Below are 14,828 nucleotides of genomic sequence, written 5' to 3'. Positions count from 1 at the left end.
GTCATGGGGCTAGAAACAGGCAACACAGGGCCAGGATTCCAAATCCTTGGGTGTCAACAGCCACATATCTCCACTACAGTCTTTTTTTTTCTTCTTTTCTTTTTTAGCCAGTCCTGGGGCTTGAACTCAGGACCTAGGCAATGTCCCTAAGCTGCTTTTGCTCAAGGTGAGTGCTCTACCACCTGAGCCACTGCTCCACTTCTGGCTTTTTCTGAGGGGCTTATTAAAGAATCTTAGGGACTTTGCTGCCCAGGCTGGCTTCAAACCATGATCCTCAGATCTCAGCCTCCTAAATAGATAGGATTACAGACAAGAGCCACCAACACCCAGCTTCTACCACAGTCTTTTTTTTTTTTTGGCTGGTCTTGGGGCTTGAACTCTGGGCCTGGACGCTGTCCCTGAGCTCTTCAGCTCAAGGCAGGCACTCTACTACTTGAACCACAGCACCACTTCGTTTTCTGGTGGTTTATTGGAGATATGAGTCTCACGGACTTTCCTGCCTGGGCTGGCTTTGAACCTTGATCTTCAGATCTCAGCCTCCTGAGTAGCTAGGATTACAGGCATGAGCTACGAGCTCTTGGCTTCCACCACAGTCTTAAGCATGCTTTTATTCCTTCATCTCTTCATCTCCCATAAACCAGAAAGTTCTGGGAAATACAACTCCTAAATAGGATTATAGCAAGATGACTCAAAAAGTTAAACTCAGATAATGATACCTGGGAGCTACATTCAGATAAGCCAAAGATATTGCTATGTCCTTGAAGGAAGCCCCAGTGACTTTCTATTACAATGGAAAACTTAACTGAATGAAATATCAGAACACAGAAAAACACAGTGTTTTCCCTCAAGAGCTTGGTTGGCTAAATTTAGTCACTAGAAAAACTCATCTGCCTGTTGCCACTGGCTCAAGCCTGTAATCCCAGCTACTCAGGAAGATGAGATTGAGCACTGAGGTCAAAGCAAGCCCATGCAAGAAGTCCATGAGACTTTCATCACCAAAATCAGTGGAGCTATGGCTCAAGTAGTTGAGTGCTAGCAAAAAAGTTCAGAAACAGATAGCAACCCATGCCCAGAGTTTAAGTCCCAGGACCAGCACACACACACAAATACACACACTACAAATCATCAGTAACTGACTACATCAACAGATCTTAAATTCTGAACAGATTACCTAATTCTGAACAGGTTACTCTCTTGAATATCTGTTATAAATCTGGAATTTCTCTCAGATTAATGTCCTCAGGTTTTCTCCCTCCTTCAGAAGGCTTCGGATTGGCCTTCGATATGAGAAGGGTGTGTCTAGATTTGAATTACCAGAACACACTATGAGATACTTGGCTGCTACCAGAACTTTTATTTTTCCTTGGCTTTTCTTTTTTTTGGCAGTAATGGGGTTTGAATTTAGGGCCTCGTATTTTCTAGGCAAGTACTCTGATACTTGTGGTGGGTTTTTTCTTCTTCTTCCTTTTTTTTTTTCCTTCATGCTGATCCGAGGGCTTGAACTCAGGGCCTGGGCTTTTTCTCTTTTTGAACATTGCTACTGGCCACCTGCAGGGCACTCTCCTGATCAGGAAGAACATTGAAATCAATTAACAAACATGTGAAAAGGAAGCATGGGTGAATCAAATACACTGTTAATTTTTTAAAGTCACTTCTCTGGCTCACTCAATGTACATAATGTCACATTGGTAAAAATAAGCTACCTTCTTGTCCAGCCCACAAACTGAGAAGAAAATTAAACACAGAATGGCTTGCTTCTTGTTTGCATTTCTCAGGGTGTGAAGCATTTATTTCGAAGAGTTGCTTTTTCTTAAATGTCAAAGTACAGGATAATAAGCAACTTTCCATAATGCAAAACTGTTTTACCTTTAGTCTAAAGGAACATAAGAATTCAAGGCATAAAGGCTTTTACATGAAGAATTTTGAGACTACAATGTCAATTCTCTTTTGGGATTAATTCTCCTCCTTGCAGCAACAGTAAAATGTGGTAAACCAGAGCAAGAAGATGATTCCAGCAACGAGTTTATCTGGCCAATTTGTTTTGTTAATTCATTTAAATTCTTCTAATATTTAAATTTAATACTTTCAATTTTTCTAGGATTGGATTTTCAGATGTTTCCTCAGACTGGCCTAGATCTCTCCATCTTTCCCAGTCTCCTGAGTGCTGGGAATACAGCTGTCTATCACCATGCTGGGCAGCTAGCGCATTCTATTTATTTTCTTGCCAATCCTGGGGCTTGAATTTAGGCTCTCTCTCTCTCTCTGTGCTCAAGGCTATCACTCTACCACTTGAGCCACAGTGTTACTTCTGGCCTTTTCTGCTTATGTGGTACTAAGGAATTGAACCCAGGGCTTCATTCCTGTTAGGCAAGTACTCTACCACTAATCCACATTCCTAGCTCTCTCATTTACTTTAAAATCTGATTTCCAGTGCCCATAGTATCCAGAGGGTACTTCTGGTGATCTTAACAATAAAATCAGGCAGATTGAAGATAGCTCATTTTAGCCTCAAATTTTCTTTTTTGTTGTTGTTGGTCATGGAGCTTGAACTCTGGGCCTAGGCACTGTCCCTGAGCTCTTCAGCTCTACCACTGCAGCCATAGCACCACTTCCTGTTTTCTGGTGGTTAATCGGAGATATGAGTCTCATGGACTTTTCTGGCCAGGCTTGGCTTTCAACAGCAATTCTCAGATCTCAGCCTCCTGAGTAGCTAGGATTACATGCGTGAGCCACAGGTGTCCGGCTAGCCTAAACTTCTTTACACAAAAGAAACTTGTTGCCAAGTACTTTACCATTAAAAACAACTATCCTATACTTTGACATTTAAGAAAGTAACTTTATGCTGGGGGCCGGTGGCTCACGCCTGTAATCCAAGCTACTCAGGTGGCTGAGACCTGAGGATCACCATTCAAAGCCAGCCCTGGCAGTTAAGTCTGTCAGACTTTTATCTCCAATTAACCTCTAGAAAACCAGAAGTGGCACTGTGGCTCAAGTGATAAGAGTGCTTGCCTTGAGCTGAACAGCTTAGGGATAGTGTACAGACCCAGAGTTCAAGTCTCATGACTGACAAAAAAAAAAAAAAAAAAAAGCAACATTATTATTTTTTTCTTTTGCTAGTACTAGGGCTTGAACTCAAGGCCTGGGTGCTGTCCCTAGCTTTTCCATTCAAGGCTGACACTCTACCATTTGAGCCACAGATCCACTTCTGCCTTTTGGGGGTTAAGTGGAGGTAAAAGTCTCATGGAAACTGGGTGCTGGTGGCTCACACCTGTAATCCTAGCTACTCAGGAGGCTGAGATCTGAAGATCACATTTCAAAGCCAAACCAGCCCGGGCAGGAAAGTCCCTGAGGCTCTTATCTCCAATAAACCACTAGAAAACCAGAGATGGCACTGTGGCACAAGCAGTAGTGCTCACCTTGAGCTGAAGAATTGAGGGATAGTGCCCAAGCCCAGAGTTCAAGCCCTACAACTGACAAAAAAAAAAAAAAAGTCTCATGGACTTTCCTGCCCAGTTGGCTTTGAACCTGGATCCTCTGATTTCAGCCTTCTAAATAACTAGGATTATAGGCATGAGCCACCAGGCTCATCTCTTTCAGTTATTATAAAGATATACACTAGGGTTACAGGTTTGTAAGTCAGGGAATGAGTACATTTCTTTATTTTCTTTTTTTTTTTTGGGGGGGGGGGTCCAGTCGTGGGGCCTGAACTCTGGGCCCAGGTACTGTCCCTCAGCTCTTCAGCTCAAGGCTAGTGCTCTACCACTTGAGCCACAGCACCACTTTCGGCTTTTTTCATTTTGCTTATGTGATGCTAAGGAATCGAACCCAGGGCCTCAAGCATGCAAGGCAAGCGCTCTACCACTGAGCCACCTTTCCAGCCCTAATGAGTACATTTCTTACCAAGCATTGTAGCCTCCTCCTTTGTTTCCCCTTCCCATCCCTTCCCATCCTCCCCCCTCAACACGTTTTTCTTAATACCTTTTTAACATTCCAAAACAAGCTTTTAACACTAAAATGCTGAATTTAACAAATTGCTGTCCAGAGAAGTTGTTCAAGGATCATTGAGGTAATCCTATTTATTTTAGATTTTTTTTAATAGCTTAAAGGATGTGTTGAGCCTAAGTTTTTGTGCAAATGATGTAATTTAAGTGATCCAACCTAAGAGTTCATGAACAAGATTTTAATTAAATTTCTGAGAATTGATTTTTAAAATGTCTGTAATTCATTTTCTGCTCTAAAAACTTCACTACCCCACGTTTGGGTTTTGAAAGGCAAATGAATTTGGCTGCGGAAGAGTTGACTCTCTCCATTTGGTTTTGGTTTGAATTTTGGTTATTTTTGTGTTTTCAAGTTTTTTAATTCAATGCTTGGCCAGGACTGTTCTTTCACTTCATCCAATAGTTTTATTTTTTTAAGGAACAGGGTTGAGAGGGATTTTATTCTTTTTCTTTTTGCCAGTCCTGGGGCTTGAACTCAGGGCTTGGGCCCTATCCCTGAGCTTCTTTTACTCAAAGCTAGCACTCTACCACTTGGGCCACAGCACTACTTCTGGCTTTTTCTGTTTATGTGTATTGAGAAATTGAACCCAGGGCTTCATGAATGGTAGGCCAGCACTCTACCACTAAGCCACATTCTCAGTCCCTCCTTTTTTTTTTTGGTGGTGGTGGGGAGGTCTGGTCGTGGGCCTAAACTCTGGGCCTGGGCGCTGTCCTTCCGCTCTTCAGCTCAAGGCTAGTGCTCTAGCACTTGAGCCACAGTGCCACTTCTGGCTTTTTCTGCTTATGTGGTGCTGAGGACTCGAACCCAGGGCCTCACACCTGTGAGGCAAGCACTCTACCACTGTGCCACCTTCCCAGCCCTCAGCCCTCTTTTTAAATAAAGCTTTCTAATGAAGGAAAAAAAGGGGTGAAAAATGAAGTTCCCTGCCTATGAACTTTTTAAGGATGCATTTGGATAAGGGCAGGCTCCCCTCAGTCGCATCCCATCAGTTCTACTCACTTCACTCATTCTGCAACAGGCTTATAGGGAGTAGCAGCAACTCTTCCAAATGAGTGTCAAAGCAGGCAGCCCACTGCTTCATTAGACTTCAGAAGACAGGACTTCAGAAGACAGGGGCTCGTTGAATGAGGGACAATTGAGAGGGCTTTGGTTCAGCATGGATGGCTCATGCCTATAATCCTAGCTACTCAGGAGGCTGAGATCTGATGATTGTGATTTAAAGGCAGCCACAGGCAAGCAAGCCTATTTGATCCAATTTATCACCAAAAAGCTGCAAGTGGAAGTGAAGGTGTGTCAAATGGTATAAAGCCAACCTTGAGCAAAGCAAGAGCTTTGCTTAAAAGCTAAGCGAGAGTGCAAATCTCGAAAGGGCCTTTGGAGTTCGAGTATGATGAGGGTCTTTCATTTCAGACAGAAAAACAATCGAAAGGGCACACCATGTATTCAGGGATTTGCAGGAACATACAGTGAAAAGTTTAAGGATGGTGGGGTTTGTCTCTAGAAAAGATTCTGGAAAGAATTTGGAGGGCTGGATTAAGAAGCCTTCAGTGAAGCAGCCAGGTAAGCCGGCATGTTTCTCCTGGGATGGAGGAAAACGGTAAAGAGGAGTTGGGAGCTACAGCCATAATAGGAAGCTACAAAAAAACCCTGGGAAATGGGAAGCAAATGGAGGTGCTTAGCAATGGAAATGGATAAATCAGTAGATGCCTATGTGCCCAAGTCAAAGAAAAGAAGGAAGGAATTGAGAGAAATCAATGTTTTGTTTAGGAAGCTGAGGAAGTGATGAAATTGTAAGAGTCTTGGGCCAACTGTGGTTCTGGTAAGAAACTGGATTAATGAGCTTATAGTGGAGAGCTGGAGAACAGCTTCCGACTAAGGGACTGCTCAAGAAGGAAAAGTACATTACTCATTCATTCAACAAATACAGAGCATGACCATGTACTGGGCGGGCACTAAATTGGAACTTGCCTAAAACAATAGCTCCTCTCCTTCCAGCCTTTATTTATGTGATATTAAAAGCTACTATGTATGGATTGGGCAGGCCTGTATTCAATACTTTAGATGATCTAATTAGATCTTTGTCACTCCAAAACATAGATATCCCCATTTTATAGACAAGGAACCAGGAAACTGAGGTCAGTTGCTTACCCAATTAGCAAGCAGCGGAGTCAGATTAGGAAATCAGGTATCAAAGCTTACCTTTTTTCTTTCCACTTTCTTTTCTCTGACAAGGTCTTACTATGTAGACCAAACTGGTGATCTTCCTACTCAGCCTGCTAAGTATTAGGATACTGGTGTGTGTACTGCCATACCTGGCTTCTAAAGCCCACTTTCGTAAGTCTGTACCGTAAGACTGAGGTTAAAGTCAAGCATGGTAGCACCTACCTGTAATCCCAGAAAGCGAAGGAAAGATAAGGCCAGAACAGGTTAACACAGCGAGATCTTGTCTCAAAACAAAACCACCACAAAGACCACTAAGGTTAAAAGAAGGCTGTTTTATAGGGAGATGGAAATGGAAGCTAAGAATACCTTGGCCCCCTTGTGAAAGTTGCAAAGCCCTCCCTCTATTATCAGTAAGGATTTCATTTCAAAGCCATTCTGGTACAGAAAATCATCCCTTGCTTTTGTATCCTGTCCTGCGTCCACTATGCAGAACACAGGCCAGGACCTGCCTCTCCACTCTCCCCCTCCCCCCGGAGTATCCAGTATGTCCAGATGTATGCCCAATTGCAGGTACTAGGTTCTGGGCCTTTAAAATATCATTGTTATTAGAATGATGATGTACAGGGGATTACGGTGTCATGATGGGTAATATTCCCCCTTCCTTCACTCCTGAGTTCTGCTTGTAAAACATTCAGAACATCTCTTCACCCCTCTTCAGCTCTATGAACCCCCTCCCCAGCACTAATGGCTTCTATCACTCTACTCTGCCAATTAATGCAGTTTGTGCTGGAAAAAAAAAGTATTTTACAATGCAAAGACATTAATAATTAACTTCCATACCACAAAACTTGTAATATCAGTTTGCTGGAATAAAAGTCACCAGTATTTAATTCTTCTTTAAAGGGTGTCTTCTATTATTATTATTTTAGAGTGCAATTTAGTCATCAAAGGTTTACTCAGCCTCATGTTTATAAATTATATAGGGCAGGGATTTAACTCTTCTGGCCCTACCTGTTCTGAAAAGAGGGAGGGTCATAACCCTGTTGTCACGGCAGGCACCTGCCTTGGAAAGAGATGATTTGTGAACTAGAAGTCCTTACCTCTTTTAGAAATCTGGGGTGAGTACAGATTTCCTTTCATGATGCAATCAGAAGAACCAGATAGTTGCCTGCCACTTAAGAGGCATTGGCTTTTATCACTCAGAAGGCTGTTTGGAAAGTTCATCTTTTTTGAGTTTCAGAATTTTGTCTTGATTAGATGACATAATAGTGGCTTTCCCAATTCATCTGTGAACTATAGTTGTTGTGTGTGTGTGTTTCAATTGTGGTCGTTTCGGGTTGGTTTTGGTGAGGGGGAAGGGCTACTGCCTTAGGTAAATAAAAGCCAAGTCGAATGAATCTGGTAAAATGGATTAGCCAAGCCATAAGCTCCAAATCCAGATTTACATGTTTAAATCCCAAGGGTAATGGCTGCCAATCAAAAGCTCCTCCAACTTCACTGGGGTTTAGGGACCCTGACCTTAATGGGGGGGGGAGTGGTTTTTCCCAGTAGCCCACCAGTGGGTCTTTGCCATCACAAGGAAAGGGGTGGGGGTGGTCTTGGCTCCCACTTTTCAGTAACTGGCCTAGTTCCACGGGGAGGGACTGAAGCCCTCCCAGCCACAGAAGGATGTTTCCCGGGCCAAGGCTGGGCCCTCACCCCCCATGGAAGCCGACAGCCAAAAACCAAGGTGGAGGACAGAAGTCAACCTTCGGAGCGACCGGCTTTCTGGATCCTAGAGGGATTCCTGCCTTTGGCAGAGTGAGGCGTCTCGGGTCGACATGCATTCCAAAAATGCTTCTGTGGTCGGAGAGGAGTGGAAAAATCTGGGATAACACATATTCTGAAAGAAGAAGAAGGAAGAAGTAGGTACCAAGATCGCGAGCTTCACACAGGTGACAGCGACAACACAGTGACGTGGCACCTGGCGCCGCAGGATCTGCGGGCGGGCGCACGCGCGGCGGGGGCACCGCCGGCTCCGGCTCCCCGGGTCCCCACCTCTTCTTGTTTCTCCCTTGGCTTCCCCCGGGGCTGACTTGGCTGGTGAGGGGGCTCGGCCGCGAGGGCGGGTGGAACCCAGCTCTCCACGCCCGAATCCAACATAAACACCACGCGAGCCTACGTGTAGCAAACGATACTGAATACCACACTCACGTTTAAAGAAGAAGAAGGGGGGGGTGGGAGGGACTGCGTGCAGAGAGGAGGGCGAACACATTTCCCGGCTGGAAAATTACTGATCCCAAACCCGGAGGCGGGAGGGGGCGGGGAGGCCGCGTTCTAAAGGCTGAAATAACGATCCCTTTTCCTTTCCTCCCGGCCGGCGGCCGCGGCGGCGGCGGCGGCGGGGCTCGGTGGGCCGGGGAGGCGGGCCGCTCACCACCCAACCCCGGCTCCCCTGCCCGGCCCCGAGCCACTCCCCCCCGACCCCCCCCCCCCCCACGCCTCGCCCTCACCCTTCTTCGGTGGGTCCGACCGGCCCCGGAGCCTAGGCAGAAGCGAGCGAGTTGTCGTTTGACCTTCACCTCGCCTCTTCACCTCGTTATGACTCAGTTTTCTCATCCATAAAGTGGACGGGGGAGCGCGTAGCTTGCCAAGCGCTTTGAGAGGCCGGGTTGAAAGGTGTCTACGCGCCTCGGGTTCCCAAATAAATCTTTCACACACACACCCCCCGCCCTCCTTTTTATTTGTAAATAGCGAAACCCGCACTCCGTCCCCCATCCCCGGCTGGCGTCTTTGCGCCCGTGGCAGGCGCGGAACACGGCGGCCTTTTGGAGGTTCCTGCTCCCCACCACCCAGGGTTGGGCACCCGCCTCCTCTCGCTATCCCCACCCCACCTCACCCCACCCACACTCGACCGGAGCCCCGCGACGATCAAGAGGGAGACCAGGCCCAGCCCCGGACCTAGGCGCAGCGGGGCGGGAGCGCGGCTTCGGAGCGCGGCTGCAAGGGGCGGGCGGACTCGGTGAGTCACTCGGATCATCGCGCTCGCTTCTCGCGCGCTCGCGCGGACGGCGCGGCCAGCGCGTACACGAGCTCAAGGAGGGGCGCGCTGCCTTTTCTCAACTACCAACAGCCGTCCCGGCCGCGGGCTTCGAACCCACGGGGGACCGAGTATGGAGGCGCGGAGGGTCCCCGTGGCGCCGCCAATCAGACCTGTACCGGGCTCCCCGCACCCCCGCGCCCCACGCCGGAGACGCCGCAGCCACCACCGCCGGCGTCAGCGCGGCTCCAGCCTGCCAGCTGCCCGGCTGGCGTCACGGCCCAGCCCGGCCAGGCCCCGCCCCGCCCGCGCCCCTCCTTTTTCCCCCGCCCCCACGTGCGTGGAGTTTGTTTATTTAGCTGTCATGGCAACGCGCGGGGGGCCGCGGGAGGGCGGGGAGAAGAAAGAGAGGGGCGGGGCCTGACGGCGGACCGGGGCGCGCTGCGGGAAGGAGGCGGGGGTAGGCGCTAGCCGAGAAGTTATAAAGTAAGAAGCGCGCGGCGGCCGCCGGCAGTTCCCCGGCCCCAGTGAGCGAGCGCGGCTGCGGGCGCGCGGGGAGCAGAGGCGGTGGCGGGCGGCGGCGGCACCCAGAGCCGCCGATTGCCCCTCCCCGCCCCTCTGGCCCCCCACCCACCTACCCGCCCGTGGCCCGCGCCCATGGCCGCGCGCGCCCCGCGCAGCCCCCAGGACTCCGCGCCCTGCGCCGCCGCCCAGCTCGCAGCTCCGCGCCACCGCGGCCATTCTCACCTGGCGGCGCCACCCGCCCACCGCCCCGGCCACAGCCCCTGTGCCGCCGCCGACAGCCGCAGCGGCCGCGACCGCGGCGGGGGACGCCGCTGAGCGCAACGGGGCGCAGCCCGCCCGCCGGACCTACTCGCTCGCCTTGCTGACTGTTGATATTTTGATACGAGTTTACAACTTTCCCGAGAACTTTTGCATACAAAGGAACTTTTAAGAAAGGACATCACCAGTTCATATTTAATCCAAAGAAGACGAATATCGGGCAACTTGGGTGTTTTTGTGTTTTTTGTGTTTTTTTTCTTGGCTTGGGGCTTCGCTTCTAGATTTTCCTTTTTTAAATACTCGGTGACTGGGGTTCGGGTACCCCCGCTTCTTCGGACTCCGGAGGACCTTCTTGGCCCCCCCACATTAATGAGGTAGGTGAGATGCCGGGTGTTGGGGACCGCTGGGGTGTTTGGGAGCAGTGGCCGGGGACCGGTGGGGTGTTTGGTGGCCCCGAGCGGCCCTGACTCCTGTCTCCCTGCGCCCGCCTGGTCCGCAGGCAGCCACCTGGCGAGTCTGACATGGCTGTCAGCGACGCCCTACTCCCGTCCTTCTCCACGTTCGCGCCCGGCCCGGCGGGAAGGGAGAAGACACTGCGCCCAGCAGGTGCCCCGAATAACGTGAGTGTCGCCGGGGGTGGCCCGGGACTCCCGATGTGTTTCTGTGGGTGAAGTGGGGCTTAGGCGGACCCCGGTGTGTGTGTGTGTTGGGGCGGGGGGGGGGGCGGTGAGGATCACCCCGGGAAGGGACGCACAGGCTCCAGGATGACTGGGGTGTGTGTGGGGGGGGGGGTGTAGATTGAACGTGTGGCGTGTGTGGTCTGGGCGCCGCGGTGCCGCCAGGGGCGCACAGCGGTTCCCCACTTGTCTCGAGGACGGTAGGGTGGGCGCGTGCGGGCCACCCGGGCGAGGGGAGGGGGGAGGTGGTGGCTAAGTCCGGAGCCACCGGCTGGGCTGGGGTGAGCCTTAGGAGGGCGTAGGCGGTCGGGTGGCGAGGGTGCCCCAAGTCCACGGGCGCCTGGCGAGTCCTATTCCCCCCCCCCCCATACACACACACCCGCCGCCCCGGGATCCGGCGAAGGAGGAGATCGGCTGGGGGACGGTGGCGCTCGTTCCCACGAAGGCGAACACACACCCCGCCGCTCCTCGGACCTCGGCGGTGGTTGGGATCTAGCTCAGCCTATGTCACCTTCCCCCCCCCCCTCCACACACACACCCCCGATCTCGCGTCTGGGAGATGTCGGGGTGGCGTTTTCCCCGGGCCCAACGCCACCGAGTCGGTACATACATAGTCGGGGTGGCAGCAGGGGATGACGACTAACGGCCTGTCTCGCGCCCGGTCCCCTCTGCAGCGCTGGCGGGAGGAGCTCTCCCACATGAAGCGGCTTCCCCCGGTGCTTCCCGGCCGCCCCTTCGACCTGGCGGCCACCGTGACCACGGACCTGGAGAGTGGCGGAGCCGGCGCGGCGTGCGGCGGAAACAACCCGGCCCTCCTGCCCCGGAGAGAGACCGAGGAGTTCAACGATCTCCTGGACCTAGACTTTATTCTTTCCAACTCGCTGTCCCATCAAGAAGCGGTGGTCCCCACCGTGTCGTCGTCCGCCTCCGCCTCGTCCTCGTCCTCCCCGTCGAGCAGCGGCCCTCCCAGCGCACCTTCCACCTGCAGCTTCAGCTATCCGCTCCGGGCCGGAGGGGACCCGGGGGTGGCACCGGGCAGCTCGGGCGGCGGCGGCCTCCTCTATGGCCGGGAACCCGCGCCTCCTCCCACGGCTCCTTTCAACCTGGCGGACATCAACGACGTGAGCCCCTCGGGCGGCTTCGTGGCCGAGCTCCTGCGGCCCGAATTGGACCCGGTGTACATCCCGCCGCAGCAGCAGCAGCAGCCGCCGCCGCCGCCGCCGCCAGGTGGCGGGTTGCTGGGCAAGTTCGTGCTGAAGGCGTCGCTGAGCGCCCCCGGCAGCGAGTACGGCGGCCCGTCGGTCATCAGTGTTAGCAAAGGCAGCCCGGACGGCAGCCACCCGGTGGTGGTGGCGCCCTACAGCGGCGGGCCGCCGCGCATGTGCCCCAAGATCAAGCAGGAGGCCGTGGTCTCCTCGTGCACCGTCGGCCGGCCCCTGGAGGCCCACTTGGGTGCGGGACCCCCGCTCAGCAACGGCCACCGGCCCAGCGCGCACGACTTCTCCCTGGGGCGGCAGCTCCCCAGCAGGACTACCCCGACCCTGAGTCCCGAGGAACTGCTGGCCAACAGGGACTGTCACCCCGCCCTGCCGCTGCCCCCGGGCTTCCATGCCCACCCGGGGCCCAACTACCCACCCTTCCTGCCTGACCAGATGCAGCCGCAGGTCCCGCCGCTCCACTACCAAGGTCAGTCCCTGGGGAGGAGGAGGAAGGAGATTTGGGGGGGGGGGGCGCTTAGGGAACTCGGGCGTGTCGGTCGGGGGTCACATCCTCCCCCCCCCCACAGTGTTGTGACCTCCACCCTCTTCAACCCCTACTAGAGCTCATGCCACCCGGTTCCTGCCTGCCAGAGGAGCCCAAGCCAAAGAGGGGAAGAAGGTCGTGGCCCCGGAAAAGGACGGCCACCCACACTTGCGATTACGCGGGCTGCGGCAAAACCTATACAAAGAGTTCTCATCTCAAGGCACATCTCCGAACCCACACAGGTAGGTAGGGGTAGGGGATGGTGGGGAGGCGAAGGCGAGGAAAGGCCCGGAGGTTAGGTGGGTGTCCTCACCTCTCCAGGGCTCTGGAGTCGCCCTGGACTCTCGTTTCCTGAGAGTATCTCCTTAATCTCCTGGATCACAGGGGGGAAGGACACAGCAAACTGGCGCCTGCGTTTTTGCCCAGGAGCCTTTTGCTTGATGGATGGTATCTGTGCTTAAATGCGCAGTTTCGTTAGGCCCTTAAAAGGCAGGGAGATTATCGGTGCAGGTGGGCCTCTCTCTCCGCTTGGTAATCAAGAAATTATACTTTGCAGTGCAGGAATATGATGGCTTTTTTAAAAAGTCAATTCTTAGGGTTTTTTTTTCTCCTGGATTGTTTTTGCTGGTTCTGTTTATATACCTTTTTTAAAAAATCCTACCCTTCTTTGGTTTCTATTTTACTGGTGTTATGATAGCCAGGGAAATTTTTGAGTTAAGATTATTGATGTAAGCCACTCACCTGAACCTCCTAGAAGAGACTAGTCTGAGCAACACAGCAGGACCCCCACCCCTTTCTCAATAATAATAATATATTGTTACTGTAGAGATTTTTCAGTATTGTTTAAGCAGATGCATATAGTTGTCTTTGACGTATTGTTTATGAAAAGTGGAATGTTTGTGCCGGAATGTTAGCCACCTGTGGATTTTTAGAGCCAATTGTAATGGGATAGGATATTTGTGCCAGTTGGGGCCTTTACATTACCAGTAATTTGCTACAGTGGTGGTTTTGGCTCCCAAGAATGAAAACACAAGGAATGAAAAGATGTCTGTATTGAAGTGTAGATGCGAGGGGTGTGTGTGTCTCTCCTAAAAATGAGCAACTACTTAAAACAACAATGATTGGTTATTATTCCCGTTGATGTGAAATTTAATACAATCCTTTGTGGTGGCAAAAAGTCATTCCTGGGTTTTTGCAGAAGTGGACTGAGGTATGTGGGGAATCTGCATTTAAGGATCCCTGCCGTGGCTTCAACATTTTTGTTTTTGTTCATTTTCCCCTTTACTCTGTACAGGTGAGAAACCTTACCACTGTGACTGGGATGGCTGTGGGTGGAAGTTTGCCCGCTCTGATGAACTGACCAGGCACTATCGAAAACACACGGGGCACCGCCCCTTCCAGTGCCAGAAGTGCGACAGGGCCTTTTCCAGGTCGGACCACCTGGCCTTACACATGAAGAGGCACTTTTAAATCCCAGACAGTGGATACATACGACGACCCACACTGCCAGAAGAGAATTCAGTATTTTTTTTTTTCAAACCTTTCACGTTGTCTTCCCATGTGGGGAGAGCTCAGCTGGCAAAGCACTACAATCATGGTCACAACAAGTCAGCTTGTGAAATGGATAATCAAGAGAAAGGAGGAATCCAAAAAAGACAAAAAAATTAAAAAATAAAACAAAAAAAAATCAAAGAACAGATGGGGTCTGAGACTGGATCTTCTATCATTCCAATTCTAAATCAACTTGAATATGCCTGGACTTACAAACACCACAATGGGGGTGACCGGAAGCTGTGGATATCAGGGTATAAATTAGATCCCTCAGTTGGGGGGAGGGGGAGTAGGGAAGACCAGAATTCCCTTGAATTGTGTTTTCAGATGCAATATAAATATACAGATCACCTTGTATTCTCTTTGCCTTCTAAAAGCCATTATTCAGTTAGAAGAAGAGGAAGAAATTTCAGGTACAGAATATGTGTTCTAATAGCCTAAATGATGGTGCTTGGTGAGTCTTGGTTCTAAAGGTACCAAAAGAGGAAGCCAAAGTTCTCAAACTGCTGCATACTTTGACAAGGAATCTATTTTTGTCTTCCGATCTACATGTATGACCTAAGTCAGGTAAATTACGCCTGGTTTACTTTTAACATTTTTTTTATGCAGACAGTCTGTTATGCACTGTGGTTTCAGATGTGCAATAATTTGTACAATGGTTTATTCCCAAGTATGCCTTAAGCAGAACAAATGTGTTTTTTCTATATAGTTCCTTGCCTTAATAAATATGTAATATAAATTTAAGCAAACTTCTATTTTGTATATTTGTAAACTACAAAGTAAAAAAATTGAACATTTTGTGGAGTTTGTATTTTGCATACTCAAGGTGAGAATTAAGTTTTAAATAAACCTATAATATTTTATCTGAACAATGATGTCACTGTTTTATTTTT

The 14,828-nt window shown here is 50.6% G+C and overlaps 1 protein-coding gene and 1 long non-coding RNA gene across 4 annotated transcripts; one reads left to right on the top strand and one right to left on the bottom strand.

Annotated features, from left to right (window-relative positions):
* Positions 1-1,368: 1,368 nt before the first annotated feature.
* LOC138819686 (uncharacterized) lies at positions 1,369-9,314 on the bottom strand. Of its 3 annotated transcripts, none has more exons than XR_011369573.1 (3): positions 9,103-9,314; positions 7,263-8,044; positions 1,369-1,563 (listed from the first exon to the last, which is right to left on the bottom strand). It is a non-coding gene; the product is annotated as an uncharacterized lncRNA (long non-coding RNA). The 3 variants fall into 3 exon arrangements; XR_011369574.1 differs by lacking the exon at positions 9,103-9,314 and adding an exon at positions 8,655-8,852; XR_011369576.1 differs by lacking the exon at positions 9,103-9,314 and adding an exon at positions 8,356-8,599.
* A 340-nt stretch (positions 9,315-9,654) lies between these two features.
* On the top strand, positions 9,655-14,071 carry Klf4 (KLF transcription factor 4). Its single transcript, XM_070011174.1, has 5 exons — positions 9,655-10,338; positions 10,464-10,584; positions 11,316-12,327; positions 12,462-12,626; positions 13,679-14,071. The coding sequence occupies exons 1-5, from the start codon at positions 10,334-10,336 to the stop codon at positions 13,852-13,854; spliced, it is 1,479 nt and encodes a 492-aa protein (XP_069867275.1). The 5' UTR covers positions 9,655-10,333; the 3' UTR covers positions 13,855-14,071.
* Positions 14,072-14,828: the final 757 nt, after the last annotated feature.

Source organism: Dipodomys merriami, unplaced genomic scaffold (assembly GCF_024711535.1).
Source record: "Dipodomys merriami isolate MVZ:Mamm:240054 unplaced genomic scaffold, mDipMer1.0.p SCAF_11, whole genome shotgun sequence".
Taxonomy (NCBI): domain Eukaryota; kingdom Metazoa; phylum Chordata; class Mammalia; order Rodentia; family Heteromyidae; genus Dipodomys; species Dipodomys merriami.
Note: the sequence above shows the minus strand (reverse complement) of the source record. Positions and strands in the feature narration are given on the sequence as shown.

Coding starts and splice junctions, on each gene's coding strand:
- Klf4 (XM_070011174.1), top strand. Junction 12,328..12,461: donor CCCGCCGCTCCACTACCAAG/GTCAGTCCCTGG, acceptor AACCCCTACTAG/AGCTCATGCCACCCGGTTCC. Junction 12,627..13,678: donor ACATCTCCGAACCCACACAG/GTAGGTAGGGGT, acceptor TACTCTGTACAG/GTGAGAAACCTTACCACTGT.